Genomic DNA, 15,541 nt, shown 5'->3' with positions numbered 1-15,541 from the left:
AGAGCCCCCATAAATTAAAGAAACAGGATTGTGATGTCCATAAGTTCTAGGAACTGACCTGCCTGCGTTAAAATTAGAATTCACATAAAATCCAAGGATAGCATTTGTCTTCTAAGCCATAAAACTACCTCAGACAGCTGACTAGAACTCAACCGGCATGGAATTTCCCATCAGCTCCTGGAATGTCCCTGACCCCCACTTTATCTCACTCAAACACCTGGGTGCTGTGTTGCCTTAAATCTGTGGTCTTTGCCTTTTTAAAAGCCCTGTAAAATTTCAGCTGGGGGCTTCCTCCTAAGCTCTGCTGTGTCAGGTGTAGGACAGAGGCCCGAGCTGCAGCCCGCCTTGCTTTTGCATTTCGGAGTGTCTGACTCTTGGTGGTTTCCTTGACTCTTGGTGGTTTCCTTGGTGGTCGTCCTGAGACTTGGGCATTACAGTTGGGGGCTCGTCCTGAATACCCCCAGAGACGCCCGAGACCCCAGACCCCAAAGGTAAGGAAACAGCGCTGTTGATTTGTCTTGTTCTGTCGTCTGTCTGTCTGTCTGTCTGTCTCACTCTCGCTTGAGGACGGCCGCTCCGACTCGTATTTCTCGTATTTGTCGAAGGGATTGCCGAAGCGGACGCAATTGTACCGCAACCCTGGAAGAACTTGGAGACGTCCCAGACCTTCTGCTCATACTCATACTCGTAGGACGGAAGTCAGTCTGTTTTTTGACCAGCACTGACCAGGAAGTGTCCTAACCGAGCCTCAACTGGCCCACTTGCTCTTGGGTCTGCTCTTCCTGTTTCTCCACAGGAGTCAGCAGACCAACTTGGGAGATCTCCATCTAGTAAGTCTTTTAAGACTCAGGCCTGTGTGTATTGTATTTTCTGTTTTGTTGGAATTGTCTTACCCCTTGTTATTTTGTGGACTGAACAACTGACGAGACTGATAGCCATGGGTGATGTCCCATCCAGCCCCTAGACGTGACTGTAGCTCACTGGAAGGTTAAGGAAACCAAAAACTCTTGCCTCCGCTGATAGCAATTTTTGCAGATAGGATGGCCTTGGCCAGCTGGCAGCCAAAGAATGGAAGTCTCCACGGGAGAGGCGCCCCCCGAAAGTTTTCAGGGTCCTGAGGTGTCTTCTGCACTCTGACTGCTGCCAGGCATGACATCAAAATTTGGGGGTACTTAAAGGCCTCTGCTTCTGTCTTGTTTTGTTAGGTGTTTTTTGTTTTTGTTTTTGTTTTGTTTTGTCTGGTTTTGTTTTCAAAATTGGTACCAGTCCTAAATATGGATCCTGTGATTTTTGTGTGTGTATGTCTTTGTTATTTATTTGAACATTTCTAAGTCTTGGGCCTGGTATGGCTGCTCCCGCATGGCTGCAGTTGTAACGAGCCCTGGAAAAATAAATTCCAGCTAAATTCTCTTGTAAAAAAGTTTTGTTTTAAACCTGGTTCTCACTTGCAAGAATATGATTGGTAAAACTCTCTTGACACTAAAGCTTCCGGAAAATGAATGGCCGATATTAATTTTGCGCATTTTAAGATCTTTGAGTATGAAAGTGTGTATGAATGGGTGTGAGTGAACATGTTCAAGGTTAAATTGTCAGCATGCTATGTAAAATAATGGATGAGCTCATACTTGAAACACAAAGGCAACTGGATAAATCTAAGTCTAAACTTCAAGAAAATTATTAGGTTTGAATGTATTACAATGTTTCAGAGGATTATTGCATTATTTTAAAGGGGAACTGGTTAATAGGATTTTTCTAAAGGTTCTGAAATCTGCATTTTAAAAAATCTGGTATTGTAGTGCATAGAGCTGTTTACATTGTAAATATCGTATCCTGTTTAGCACAGAGGTGTAAGGGAATTTGGAATTTATTACCTTGAGTTAAAGTTCGGAGACAAGTATCAGAAATTTAAATGTGAATTTGTTTATCAATGTCAGGAACTTTGCCTGTCTGTTTTTTAAAACTGTTTAGTAGGCCGGGAGTTTGGCCTAGTGGTAGAGTGCTTGCCTAGCATGCACGAATACCCCGGTTCGATTCCCTGGTACCATGTACATAGAAAAAAAGCTGGAAGTCGTACTGAGGCTCAAGTGGTAGAGCTCTAACCTTGAGAAAGTCCAAGGACAGTGCTCAGGCCTTGAGCTCAAGCCCGGACTGGCAAAAATAAATAAATAAATAAATAAATAAATAAATAAATAAATAACTGTTTAGTAATCAAATGCCAAGAGAAAGGACAGGGAAAACTTAGGATACTCCTGTGTGGCCATCTTTGGGGGTGAGAGGTGAACTGGCAAAGGTGCAGCTCTGGGTTTCCATGGTGGGACAGGCCCTAGGGAGGGTCCAAGCATGGTGAAAAAAAATTAAGCTGGCACAAAGGCTGTTCATCTAAACTTGGCAGAGTGGGCCATCTTCATCCTATCTTTTTCCTTGCAAACTGACACTGAAAATCTGATGGTAAAATGTGGGTGATGTGATTAGTATTCCTTAAACTACCCCCTAAAATGTATTAAATTTGGGAAAAGGGTTTTAAAAGGAATGTTTAACAGTTTATCTCCTTATGATTTGGTTTCATGCTACTTCGCAATTGGATGAATTTTAGAAAAAGAAGCAAACTAAGTCTGGACTTTTGATGCACTGGTGATGTTTGTAGTTCTTGCATTAAGGAAAAGTTCATTTGAGTTTAAACTGTTGTTGGAGTTCTAGGGCAGTAACCTAAACTGCAGAGAAAAAAAAAAATGCCTCTTCTAAAAAGGAGGCCTGGAGGCAAAGGGAGTGCCTTGAGCCCTTAAAGGTTTTTCAAATGCAAATAAAGGCTAAAGTGTTAAGTGTTTAAGCAAACATCAGTAAAGGTTTTAAAGAAAATTAGAAATGGGTTTCTGAACAAAATTTGAAAGTGAAGTCCTAAATGTTTGTTTCAAGAAAGAGAAATAAGGAAAATTAGGACTACCAAAATGATTGCTTAATTGCTATTTTAGCTTGCCCTTGTAAGTCTCTTTATAGCAATTCCCAGCTGACCCATGGAGGACAGCAGATCCTTATTCAGATGTAATTTTGGCCCTTACCAAATTCCAGGTACGATCATGCTTAGAGACTATTTCTGAGTTGACCACCTTGTTGCTTCTAATTAGAGTAAAGTGGCCTTTTGTAGGACTCATTGATCTGAAAGCTACAGTTCTGAGCCTGCCCAGGCAAAGCAAAGTCCCTGTGAGATTGTGGTGTCTAATCTAGCAGCAGAGTGCTAGTAAGGCAGAGTTGCTTTGAAACTCAAAGTGGCAGAGTGCTAGCCTTGAGCTGGAGAGCTGAGGGACAGCGCTCAGGCCCTGAGTTCAAGTCCAGCAACCAACCAAGCGAAATGCCACTGGGACATTTATCCCTGTGTGAAGAGACACTCCAAGCATCCAGATGCAGTAAGCCACTGCTTGGATGGCAGAGATGATGTCAGATCCTAGAGGATCCTACAGTCACTTGTGTTTGGCCATTCAAAATTAATCAGGTCATAGAATAGTTTGTAAGCATGCCTTACTAATGTCCATGTCTACTGGGCAGGAACTTGTCAAACATCTGTAATAATGGGTAGTTTCCAATCCTGACCGCCCCCCCTGTATTTGCTCAAAGCCCTAACTGAGCGAATTTTGAATTGACACCAGCCACAAATTCAGGAAAATTTGTGGACCTGAGGCCGTGTCCCTATTGGTCTGTCTAGACCTACACTGGCAACTGAAGCATAGTTAGAGTCACAGAGATTAAGCTCTCCAGACAATCAGGAAAATGCCTTTGCAAATGGGTACTGAGTAAGCGACACTGTTATAGCCAAAGAAAAAGTTTGTGCAGTTGTTAAATGCTTTATATGATCTCCAATTTGGAGTAAAATATTGCTCCTGATATGTGATCTTGGCCACCTCTTGGTAAAATAGGCTAAGCTTTTAGGGTCCCTGGCTAGGTGTAGAGACAACGTCCCTGAGTCATCTTGAAGAAGTTACAGAAGATGGATCTTCGCCCCTCAACCCCCTTAAGATGAAGGGACCAGAGTTATTTTTGGAAAATAAGACAGGATAAGTTAGAGGCATAAGAAAGAGTAGTAACAGATGTGCAAGAGTGGAGACTGTACTTGTGTGAAATGGCTACAGGTTCAAGTCTTCTGTGCCTGTCTAGGGAATCCTAGCCTCATTTAAAGGAAATCTGGTTACCAAAAGTTGTCACCCTGGTATTACTTTGGAATCTCAACCCTATACTGTCCTAAAAACCAATGGGGTGCCATCCTGCAAAAATGAATGTGCTCAGGTAAAGCAAACCAGGGAATCATTGGGAGAATTCATCAAAGTCAGTCCTTAGTTTATGCTTCTTTAACCAGTCTGTGCAGAAATTTGCCGGCGACCCAGCAGGAGGTGTGACATTCCATTGAAGCTGCTGAGAGATGAGGCTGCTGCCACACGTTCTGTCCTGCCTGATTCCACCACCACCCCGCAGCTGCTTCCTGAGGGGATTGGAACTAAACCTTTGGTCGTGGGACATTCTATCTGTGCTAAGTTCAAGGTCCCCTAGGTTTTTGCAGCCATTATGGTGACTCTGGATGGGTGAAGGGAATTTTCCATCCAGTGCTGAACAGTCTAGAGGTGAGAGGTGCAAATGTAAATGAGGGCTACAGTCAAATGAAAAATAGAGAAAGGTTAGTAAAGGTTTGGGGAGAGGAGTAGAAAAAAAATGATTTCTTTGTTCTACAAAAAGGGAGAAAGACAAATCCTAGGGTTCCTGTATGTAGTAGATGGTATGAGCATATTGTAAGAATGGAGATTACAAGTAGAATTGGTATGCAATGAGTTAGCCATGATGCAAGCTGGGTCAGGATTGGTACAGTGATGTGGAACCATTCTTTGTGTCCACCTGAGGGATTGTTAAGCATGCTTCCCAGTTGTGAGGGCTTTCTTGGGTGCAGAACAGGGAAGGCACGCTATATGCCCATCCAAACCAAAGAATGCTGTCTGCCCAAGTCTGATAACAGTTGTTGGCCCTCCAAGCCATGCGTTATCTCGGCTGGCACTGTTAACCATGATTCAATCCAGTCCTTACCGGCCTTGCAAGTTGATCTGGGGACATGTGCATCGTCTGGTTTCCAGTACCCTGGCACTCAAGTGAACCTACACTGTGATTCCCAGCACTCCAACCACTGTGAAGGAAGCAGGAACAGCTACTGGGTGAGGATCCTGGACTTTCAGACTCCCAGAGAAATGGCCTTTGACATTCTTGGGTCCATTACTCCCACGCCAGACCAGCTGACCCCTTTGCCCTGGACGAAGACTACCGTGGGGAAACATGGGAGATCTCCAAGCATCCAACCCAGCCGCTTCATATTCGTCTCGCGAAGAGAAAGTTGGACTGAATGTTATAATTGCTATGATTATTTTCTTTTTACCTCTTTCTCCTGCTACCTTGACTAATGTTAATACCAACCCTCACACCCCTCTTAACTGGACATGGGTAATCGACAATCCAGTGATTGGGGGGCGACAGGTCCTCCAGTCTCTACTGGACCTCAGCTCCCTTGGTTCCCTGACCTAAGTTTTGATTTATGCCAGCTAGGAAAGGGCACCAAACCTGCATTTACTTCCGGGCTTGGCCACGGTAACCTCCCTCCCCCTAGATGCGCATATTGTGTATTCTATGTCTGCCCCAAGGGCGGGGGTGGCTATTCAACCTGTGCACAGAGGGCCCCAGGAATATTACTGGGCCCATTGGGGATGCGAGACTTTTGCCACAGACTGGAAAGCAAAAGGGGGAGACCTAGTAGATATAACTAGGACTGGACCAAAGATCAAGCTTAAGTTTACAGATCAAGAAACAAAAAAGCACCAGACTTGGGGATTGGGTAAAACATGGGGTCTCCGGCTTTATAGATGTTATTTGGGAAGAGATGGATATATCCCAATGGGAAACACGGGCATTCTCTTTACTCTCAAGCTAATTGCTAAAGCTATAACGAACGTGGCTATGGGTCCCACCTCAGCATGAAAGCCAAAACCACCCACTGCCAAGCCCACTGATAAACCAACCCTGGGTCCCAAGCCTTCACCCAAGTATATTTCTACTTATTTACCCCATAATAAGAATTCCTTAGTAAATGTAATGCAGAAATCCTATAGAGTATGACTCAAGACAAGGCTGGTTTGAAAGATGGTTCGATTATTCTCCTTGGCTTACTATTCTAATATCTACTCTATTGGGACCCTTGGTGATTATTATTCTGTTACTGACATTTGGGCCCTGCATTCTGAATAGATTGGTACAATTATGAAAGACAGATTGAATTCTATACAACTGATGGTACAGCAAAATAGGTATATACCTCTTCCGGACAGAGAGCTGCTGGAGTTTAGTTTGGGGACTGAATCACAGGGGTGTGCTTCAGGTCTCATAAATCAGAGGAGGGAATGAGGAGCTAAGAAGCACCCCCCATTCTGAAGCAGCAACCATCTTGCTGTTTACATTAAACTATGAGTGACCCAGAGCCCCCATAAATTAAAGAAACAGGATTGTGGTGTCCATAAGTTCTAGGAACTGACCTGTCTGCATTAAAATTACAATTCACGTAAAATCCAAGGATATTTGTTTTCTAAGCCACAAAACTACCTCAGACAGCTGACTACGACTCAACCAGCGTGGAACTTCCTGTCAGCTCCTGGAATGTCCCTGACCCCCACTTTATCTCACTCAAACACCTGGGTGCTGTGTTGCTGTAAATCTGCAGTCTTTGCCTTTAAAAGCCCTGTAAAATTTCAGCTGGGGGCTTCCTCCTAAGCTCTGCTATGTCGGGGTGTAGGACAGAGGCCCGAGCTGCAGCCCGCCTGAATAAAGCCTTGCTTTTGCATTTCAGAGCGTCTGACTCTCAGTGGTCTCCTTGGTGATTGTCCTGAGACTTGGGCATTACAGTAGCCTTGAGCTGAAGAGCTCAGGGACAGTGCCCAGGCTGAGTTCAAGTCCCATGACCCACCCCCCAAAAAGTCTCAGGTCCTTTTGTACCCGGACTGGCTTTGAACCTTGATCCTCAGCTCTCAGCCTCCTGAGTAGCTAGGATTACAGGGGTGAGCCATGACACTCGGCTACAATGATTTTTTTCTTAAGATCAGGACACTCCTTTCCCTAACCTCTCCACTAACCCAGATGCCTCACGACCTGTATCCTTTCTCGTCCATCCTTCCTCTCAGAAATCCACCAGCTCTTTGCTAATCAAGTTTCCTTCTTCCATGGAAGACAAGATCTTCAAAGGGAACAGATGTGAGCAAGGCTTTCTTGAGACCATGTCTTCTGCCCCAGGCTCTAAAAGACAATTTTCCTTGGCCTACACAGGTATGAGTAATCCCATAACCTTACAAACGCACAGGAGTCTGGTGTTTATCCCACACTGAGCCCCACCTACCCTTATTTTTTTCATACCTATATTCATCTTCTCTAGATTCAGGTCATTGAGTGAGAGAAAGGAGTTTTCTCTACAAAAAAAAAAAGAAAAAGAAAAAAGTGTCTCTATATCTTGTAACCAGTCACCATTTAGTCCTTTTTTTTTTCATTATTATTTTAGTCTCCTGGTACTTACATCTCCTGAGATTGTGTGCTCCTCGACTTCCAGCTGTACCTGTCAGCCATGTTAAAAGACATTGAATTCTTTCTGGCTTCCTTAAATCACTTCACCTCTCTGAAAGACGACAGCAAGGTTGAAAGCCAGCTCAGGCACTCAAGTCTGTGAGACTCTTATCTCCAATTAACCACCAGAAAACAGGATGTGGTGCTGTGGCTCAAGCGGTAAGGAAGTAGTCTTGAGCTGAAGAGCTCAGGGACAGCACCCAGGCCCAGAGTTCAAGCCCCACAACCAACAACAACAAAAAAACTGGAAGTGGTGCTGTGGCTCAAGTGGTAGAGCACTAGCCTTGAGAAAGTCCAAGGTCAGTGCACAGGCCCTGAGTTCAAGGCCCAGGAAAAAAGAAAAGACAGCGGTGGCCCTGGTCTGCCCTTCAAAATCAAATGACAAGGAAAGGAGCAAGCCTCTGGTTCTAAGATGAGAGTGTTCTGAGTTCTCAGAACCCTTCACCCACCACCCTGAGAATTATCCCAGCTTCCAGTGAGTCCTGGTCCCTTCCAAGGAAAGGGCTGGGACAAGTATAAGGCTGTCCAGGACATCCCCTACCCCACCCCAGCCCACCCCTCCCTCCAACCTCACAACCCTCAACAAAGGAACACTCCCAGGCCACCACTTCTAAAACCAAATCTTTATTCTCTAGTTTGAAAAGGAAGGTGAGTGGTTGTTCAGTTTTGATCCAGAGACAAAACAAGGCCCAGTGGGTAGAAATCACAGGAAGGAGAGTTTGACCATTATAAGGGAGACTGTCTAATCATTAGAGTCACCCTAGGACAGAACCAGGGGCTCCCTGCCACCCCAGGAGTGCAGATGGAAGCTGGCCTCCAATCTCTGATAGCTGTGGAATGGAAGCTGACCCAGGCCCTGCCTGGCTAACCCTCCAGCAGCAGGGCGCTGCTCCTGTCCAGTGGACCCAGCGGAGGGCACTGGGGTTCAGATAAAGCAGCCAGGGAAGGACTCAGACAAGGTGTGTCAGGGACAGACCTTGGATAATGGCCAGAACGGACCAAGAAGAAGAGGATGGCCTGGGGGCGGGCCTGGGGAGGACGAGAGTGGGATCACTGGTTTGCCTACTACAATCCATGGCTGGGTCTCTTCGCCCGGGCACTAGGAAGGAGGCAGCTGGGAAGGGGGTGAGTAAGGGCAGCCCTGCCTCCTCGTTCTGCTGCCCCCCTGCCCAGCCCTGCGGCCTAAGGTGGTCAGCAGGTTCCCTCCCTGAACACTCATTTCCTAAGGACTCTACCACACCTACTTCCAAAAGTGACCTGAAGGACCTCATAGTGAAGACTGGGACATTAAGGCGTTAACACCAGAGGACAGGGGGCTCCCTTCCTGCTGGTGGCTCCTCTAGCCGAGGGCTCTAAGGGTAAATAGAGCTGCTATTGCTACTTTTCCGGGGGCACAGGGCCGGTTAGTGGGGACCCTGGGAAACTCCTGCCGCCGACGGCTGGCTGGCTGGCCGGCCGGCCCGAGGCCCGGTCCCCCTGCTCCGGCCGCGCCCCGGCGGGCGGCCCTTCAGACGTCGTGCTTCTTTTGGTGGGCCAGGAGCCGCTCCTCGTCGTCGAAGGTCTGGCCGCAGATGGCGCAGCAGAAGGCGCCGTCTCGGATGTGGCTCTTGCGGTGGGTGATGAGGTTGGACTTCTGGCTGAAGCTGCGGTCGCAGTCGGGGCAGGCGTAGGGCCGCTCGCCGGTGTGGATGCGCCGGTGGGACACCAGGTTGGACTTCTGGCTGAAGGCCTTGCCGCAGTCGGGGCAGGCGTAGGGCCGCTCGCCGGTGTGGATGCGCCGGTGCGCCGCCAGGTAGGGCTTGTGGCGGAAGGCCTTGCCGCAGTCGGGGCACACGAAGGGGCGCTCGGGCGCGTGGTCCCGGCGGTGCGCCGCCAGGTGGCTGCCCTGCGAGAAGCGGCGCCCGCACTGCTCGCAGGCGAAGGGCCGCTCGCCCGAGTGCACGCGCGCGTGCGCCGCCAGGTGCGTCTTCTTGCCGAAGAGCTTCCCGCACTCGGCGCAGGCGAAGGGCCGCTCGGTGGCCGCGTGCTGCCGCTGGTGGGCGCGCAGGAAGCGCTCCAGCCGGAAGCTGCGCCCGCACTCAGCGCAGCCGAACAGCGCCGGGGGCCCCGCGGGGGCGGCCGGCGCCCCGGGCCCAGCGGGCAGCGGCCCCACGGCCGCGGGCGTCTCGGGGGCGGGCTCCGGGCGGGGCCCCAGGCCGGGCGGTGGCGCCGAGCCCTCGGATCGCCGGTGGATCTTGCTGTGCGACAGCAGGTTGGGCTTATGGCGGAAGCGGCGGCCGCACTCGGTGCAGGGGTAGGGCTTCTCCCCGGTGTGGATGCGCCGGTGCGAGGTCAGGTAGGGCTTGTTGGTGAAGCACTTTCCGCACTCGGGGCACTGGTGCGGCCGCTCCCCGGTGTGCACGCGGCGGTGGGCGATCAGGTTGGGCTTGTGGCGGAAGCGCTTGCCGCAGCAGGCGCACTGGAACGGCCGGTCCACGGCGTCCCCGCCGGGCCCGGGGGCCGTCACCGCCGGACGGCCCCGGGGCCTCGGCCCCAGAGCCTTGGCTGCCGCCTCCTCCAGGGCCTCGGCCACGTGCACCCGCTTGTGGGCGACCAGCTGGTCCCACTGGGCGAAGCTCCGGCCACAGTTGCCACATATGAAGGGCCGGGCCTCGGGGGCAGGGGGGTGGCACCGCCGCAGGTGGGCTCGGAGCTGCCTTTGTCGCCAGAAGCGTCTCTCACACTCGGGGCAGGCAATGGGCCTCTGGGCATCCGCGTGCGCCCGCAGATGCAGAACCAGGGCCACCCAGCCTCGGAAGGGGCGGCCGCAGAGGTGGCAGGTGAAGCCCAGGTCCGGGGTGGCGGCCGCGTGGACCAGGCGGTGCAGCGCCGAGAACGGGGCGTGGCGGAAGCGCCGGCCGCAGTCCGGGCAGGGCAGCGGCAGCCGGGCCTGGCACCGGCGGGTGTGGAGCCACAGGGCCACCCAGCTGGGGAAGTGCCTTCGACAGTGGGCGCAGCGATGGACCCTCCGCGGAGCTTCCAGGCGTAGCCGGGCCCCCCGAGTGCCCCGCGGCCTCAGCCCGCCGGGCTCCTTCGGCGGGGCCCGCAGTGCCTCCGGGGAGGGCCGCGCAGGGAGCCGCGGCTGGGCCGGGCCCACGGGCCTGGGGCCCCCGCAGCGCTGCTCCAGCATGGGCTCGTCTTCTGCTGGGGGTGGAAAAGCAGAGTGAGGGCCTGGGCCCGGTTCTTCCCCTCCAGCCCGGCCCCGAGAGCAGCGGGTCCCCCGGGGACTCCAGAGCCCCAGATGCCAACCTAGACTATTTCTCTGGCCCCTGCATGTGATTCCCGGCTTGGGTTTCCTGGTTACCTTCCAAGGCGTGCAGCTTGTCTTTACTGCCCTACGTACGTTAGGGAGACTGGCACTCCCTGGAATCCCCCCTCTCCCCTGGCAGACACCTGGGTCCTGTCCCACAGAAGGCATCCCACTGGTCCAGACAGCTTCAGAGCTTCCCTGTTGCCTTCTCCTTGTGCCTACTTCCTGTTGCCCCATGGCAGCCTGTGAGCAATCTTTTCTGTCAAACGAAAAGGTCTCCATCTTGTAACAAGTCGCTATTCTGTACGGATATTTCCTGGTACTGATATTTCCTGGGATGATTTGCTTCTTGACTTCCATTGTAACTAGCCTCTATGTTGTTTGTAACCAGCCAGCCATCTCAAGGGTATGAGTCCTTCACCAGTGGAGTTAAAGAATACAACCCTCCTCCCCCAGTGGGAACTTCTCACTGACTTTACCAACCTTTTCCAACTGTCAGGGGCCCAGTTCCCAGCCAGCCATGACGAGAAAAATGTGAGCCTTGGCCTTCAATAAGGTTAACTTATAGCTCTCCTGCCTCACTCCCCCTCCAGGGGCCTTTCACCGACAGTGTTTTCTAACTTCCTGTATTACCCCATCACCCTGGTAACCAACTGTAAATAGAACAGGAGCCTGACTCTGACAAGGAGGAAGGACAGCGTGGGTTCAGATGAAAATGGAGCAGACCACCCTGCCTGATGTGCCTGCCTAACTCTGGGCAGAAGGAAACTGCATCGATGAGATCTCTTTTGTCCTAATGTGTCTGTCTTTCCCTGGCACTGAAGAGCCGTCTGTCTTTCCCTGGCACTGAAGAGCCCCGTGTCTTCAGACACTTCCTGATGAAGTCCAGCAACTAAAAGATGAGACTTGCCTGGGATGGCACACTAAGCCAACAGCACAACCAAGAAAGCCTCTCCTGCAGGGCCATGTTCTTTCCTTTAAAATACCTGGCTGTGTACAGATCTTCCCAAAGAAACAACCGAAGACATTCCTGCCCCAGCAGAGGCACTAGTGCCTCACCACATCCCAGGGCAGCAGCTGAGGAGCAGGTGAGAAGAGCCTTTCTCCAGGACAGAGCTAGGGGGGAACAGATGCCTCTCCCAGAACAGCCTAATTGCCAGGCCACTGCCTGTGCAGGCTGCCCACATTCTGCCACCTGTGCCCCACCCCTGCATGATTAGAGAACCTTAGCAAAGAGAACTCTCGCTATCCACGGAACTCCCACAGCCTGACACTCTGCCTCCCCTGGGGTGCTAAGGATTGTGGAGGCAGGAGAAAGGAGAGGGATGAAAAGATGATCACCTCTGTCCACTGCCTGGTTCTGCCCCCCACCTGGCCAGGGGCTAATCCCGAGGTCATAACTCCAGGGAGCCCAGATTCCAGGGACCCTCCTACACAGAACCAGGGCTGGGTGTCAGAGTCCTCAGGGATTCCTTGTGCCTACTCCATGCTCCCTAAGGTCACGGCCTCTAAGTTTCCCCACTGCCTGCCCTGCAGCACACTGGACAGAGCCCGGGGATGACCCTTCCCTGGTAGGCACTTCTACCGTGCCAGGGAGGCCTGGGCGCTGGGGCTGCGGGTAGTTTGGGAACACAACAAAGGGTAGACGCTACCCTGGAGACGGCAGAGCTGAGGATGAGGCTTTTTCAAGCTCTTCCTGGGGATACTTGGGCCGCTGCAGCACCTGCTCCGATAGCCCCCTGATGTCTGAGAAAACTGCAGCAATAAAGACACCCCTGCCCCCGTGGCCGAGCCCCGAGCCCTGGCTGCGGAGAGGCCGGCCTTGCCTGTGGGGAGGGGAGAGAACGCATGTGTGCGGAGGAGGCTCGGAGCTCCTGGGGCCTGGCGGGCATCGCTGTGTCCGGGCTAGCCCGGCCTCGTGCGCCCGCCGAGCCTCGGGCTCAGCCTTCCGCCCGGCACCCCGCCGGCAGAATGACCTCGGCGGCCACTGGATTCCCGAGGGGGGCCCTCTGCGGGCCAGCCCGGCCGGGAAAGGTCAGCGCGCGCCCGGGCTCCGCGGCCGGGCCCCTCCCCCGCCCCGGCCGGGACGCCAGGCCGCGTCCCGGGCTCGGCGTGGGGGTCGGCGCCGGTCCCTCCCACCGCGGGCCGCGCCAGGTCCCGCGCAGGTGCGCCGCCCGCGCCCCGCAGGTGGAGCCCCCCGCCCCCGCCCCAGTACCTCTCCCGCGGGCTGAGCCCGGGCGCGCCGCCCGTCCATGGAGCCCCGGGCCGGCCTCCAGGGCCCGCTCCCGCCGGCCGCGGCGACTGCGCGGGTTCGAGTTCACAACCGCCAGGCCCGTCCCGGCCTCCCCCCCCCACGCCGGTTCCCAGCGCCACGTGACTACAGGAGCTGCCGAGGGTCAGTCCCGGGCGGGCGGCGGGGGCGGGGCGGGGCGCCGGTCACCCTCCGCGCGCCCCCGCCGGGGCGGCCGGCCGCGTCGCCATGGAGGCCACGGCTCGGGCTCGCCGCCGCTCGCCGAGGGGCGCGCGTGGCGCCGCCCTTTGTCCCCGGCCGAGGACGCGCCCGCGGGCGCCCGTGGAGCCGGCCTGCGGTCACCGCGTCCCGCGCGCCCGCTCCGGAGCTGGCCGGGAGGCCCCAGGGGCGCCCGCCGTCCCCGGCGCGTCGTCCCTGCGGTGCGGTACCGGCAGCGCGGGCGCGGACCCCGGACGGCGGCGGCGCACCTGGGTCGGCCGGGTCCTCCAGAGTCTGCGAGGCGGAGTGGCCGGGCGCGGGGCTCCAGGCCGGGCTGGGGGCGCGCGCGGGGCTCCTGGCCGAGCGTGGAGCTCCTGGCCGGGCGCGGGGCTTCCTGGCCGGGCGCGGGGCTCCTGGCCGAGCGTGGAGCTCCCGGCCGGGCGCGGGGCTTCCTGGCCGGGCGTGGAGCTCCCGGCCGGGCGCGGGGCTTCCTGGCCGGGCTGCGGGCGCACGGGGGCCCCCGGCCGGCCGGCGGGCGGGGCGGGCGGCAGTGGTGGCGGCCGGGCAGGTGCGAGCCTGACCGGTGACTCACCAGGAGCAGGTGGCCGCGGCTCTGCGCGCCAATCACCTCCTGGCTCCCTTCCACCAAAGCAGCGTCTCAACTGTTCGATTATCTTTAAAACACTTTTCAAAGTCTGTTGCGTAAGCAGGAAACAGGGGGACATGGCGGTCCCGATCCTCCGCTGGCGCTGGGGACCCCGGAGCTCTGCCTCTCCACGCAGCTGCCTGCTCTGCCTTTCCTTCCATTTCACTGGTTTTCTTTTACAACTTTTTTTTTTTTTCTTGCCAGTCCTGGGCTTGAGCTCAGGGCCTGAGCACTGTCCTTGGACTTTCTCAAGGCTAGAGCTCCACCACTTGAGCCTCAGCACCACTTCTGGCTTTTTCTATGTATGTGGTGGTGAGGAATCGAACCCGGGTCTTCGTGCATGCTAGGCCAGCACCCTACCACGAGGCCACACTCCCGGCCCTCCACTTTGGTAAAAACACTTTTTTGAAACACTTGCTCCCCGGGTGGCTGGGCTGACCTGGAGCTCACATTCCTTCTGTCTCCATCTCACAGTTCTCAGATCATGGGCAGGCACCACCCCACCAGCTCCATACCATGGTCATTAATAGCTGACACATGCACAAGACTGCTCGTAAATTCCTATTTCTCTAGATCCTTAAGATTGCTTTTTCCCCCTTTTTGCACATAATCCAATTTCATTTTTAACTGAGGGATTAAAAACAAGTTGTATTTTAAACATTTACAAAGGGATTTTCCAGACAGATTGATTAGTTTGTGCTAAGAAATGGCCATTTTTCTATTTCCTTGGCAACTTAGGCTATTTTTTTTTCAAATTTGAAATTTCTCATTGGTTTGCTTTGTGTTTCTTACATTATTATCCAGTAGCTGTCTTCAATTACTTATTACTGTAGTGTTGTATCTTGTCATTTGTGTTGTGTCTTTTTGTTTGTGTTATATCTTGAGAATTTGTTCAAATCCCTTTGGCCACTTTTTCTGTTGACTCATTTTATTTTATTTTTTCCCAGTCCTGGGGTTGGGCTCAGGGCCTGAGCACTGTCTTTGGACTTTCTCAAGGCTAGAGCTCTACCACTTGAGCCTCGGCACCACTTCCAGGTTTTTTCTATGTATGTGGTACTGAGGAATCGAACCCGGGTCTTTGTGCATGCTAGGCAAACACTCTACCACTAGGCCACACTCCCGGCGTGTTGAGTCATTTTAAAAGTTGGAAAGTTGGTTTTACTGTTTGGGAGTCATACATAGAGTAACTTTCATAACTCGTTATATGTTGTAATAGGTTTTCTTCAGAAAACCTTTTTTTTTTTTTGCCAGTCCTGGGGCTTGAACTCAGGGCCTGGGCACTGTCCTTGGACACATGTTTTTACTCAAAGCTAGCACCCTGCCACTTGAGTCATAGCACCAGTTCCAGCTTTTTCTGTGTATGTGGTATAGAGGAGTCAAACCCAGGGCTTTGTGCATGCTAGGCGAGCACTCTACCACTAGGCTATACACCCGACCCCTCCTCAAAAAAACTTTTTAACTTTAAACTTTTTATTTTATTTATTTATTTTGCTTTGTTTTTGAAAGGGAGACAGTCTCTCTCTGTGGCCCT

The 15,541-nt window shown here is 53.1% G+C and overlaps 1 protein-coding gene across 6 annotated transcripts; it reads right to left on the bottom strand.

Annotated features, from left to right (window-relative positions):
- Positions 1–9,073: 9,073 nt before the first annotated feature.
- Repin1 (replication initiator 1) lies at positions 9,074–13,996 on the bottom strand. 6 transcript variants are annotated; one of them, XM_090333509.1, is made up of 3 exons: positions 13,131–13,276; positions 12,568–12,741; positions 9,074–10,809 (listed from the first exon to the last, which is right to left on the bottom strand). In XM_090333509.1, the coding sequence occupies exon 3, from the start codon at positions 10,793–10,795 to the stop codon at positions 9,134–9,136; it is 1,662 nt and encodes a 553-aa protein (XP_090189635.1). In that variant the 5' UTR covers positions 10,796–10,809; positions 12,568–12,741; positions 13,131–13,276; the 3' UTR covers positions 9,074–9,133. The 6 variants fall into 6 exon arrangements, with proteins under 6 accessions (XP_090189635.1, XP_090189636.1, XP_090189634.1 ...); XM_090333510.1 differs by having other exon boundaries at positions 9,074–10,806; XM_090333508.1 differs by lacking the exons at positions 12,568–12,741; positions 13,131–13,276 and adding an exon at positions 13,957–13,996.
- Between the last annotated feature and the right edge of the window lie 1,545 nt (positions 13,997–15,541).

Source organism: Megascapheus bottae, chromosome 5 (assembly GCF_031878675.1).
Source record: "Megascapheus bottae isolate mThoBot1 chromosome 5, mThoBot2.hap1, whole genome shotgun sequence".
NCBI classification, from domain to species: Eukaryota; Metazoa; Chordata; class Mammalia; order Rodentia; family Geomyidae; genus Megascapheus; species Megascapheus bottae.
This window is presented reverse-complemented; position numbering and strand designations above follow the sequence as displayed.

What these genes read in the sequence shown, in the direction of transcription:
- Repin1 (XM_090333508.1), bottom strand. Translation starts at nt 10,795, where the DNA reads ATGCTGGAGCAGCGCTGCGGGGGCCCCAGGCCCGTGGGCCCGGCCCAG.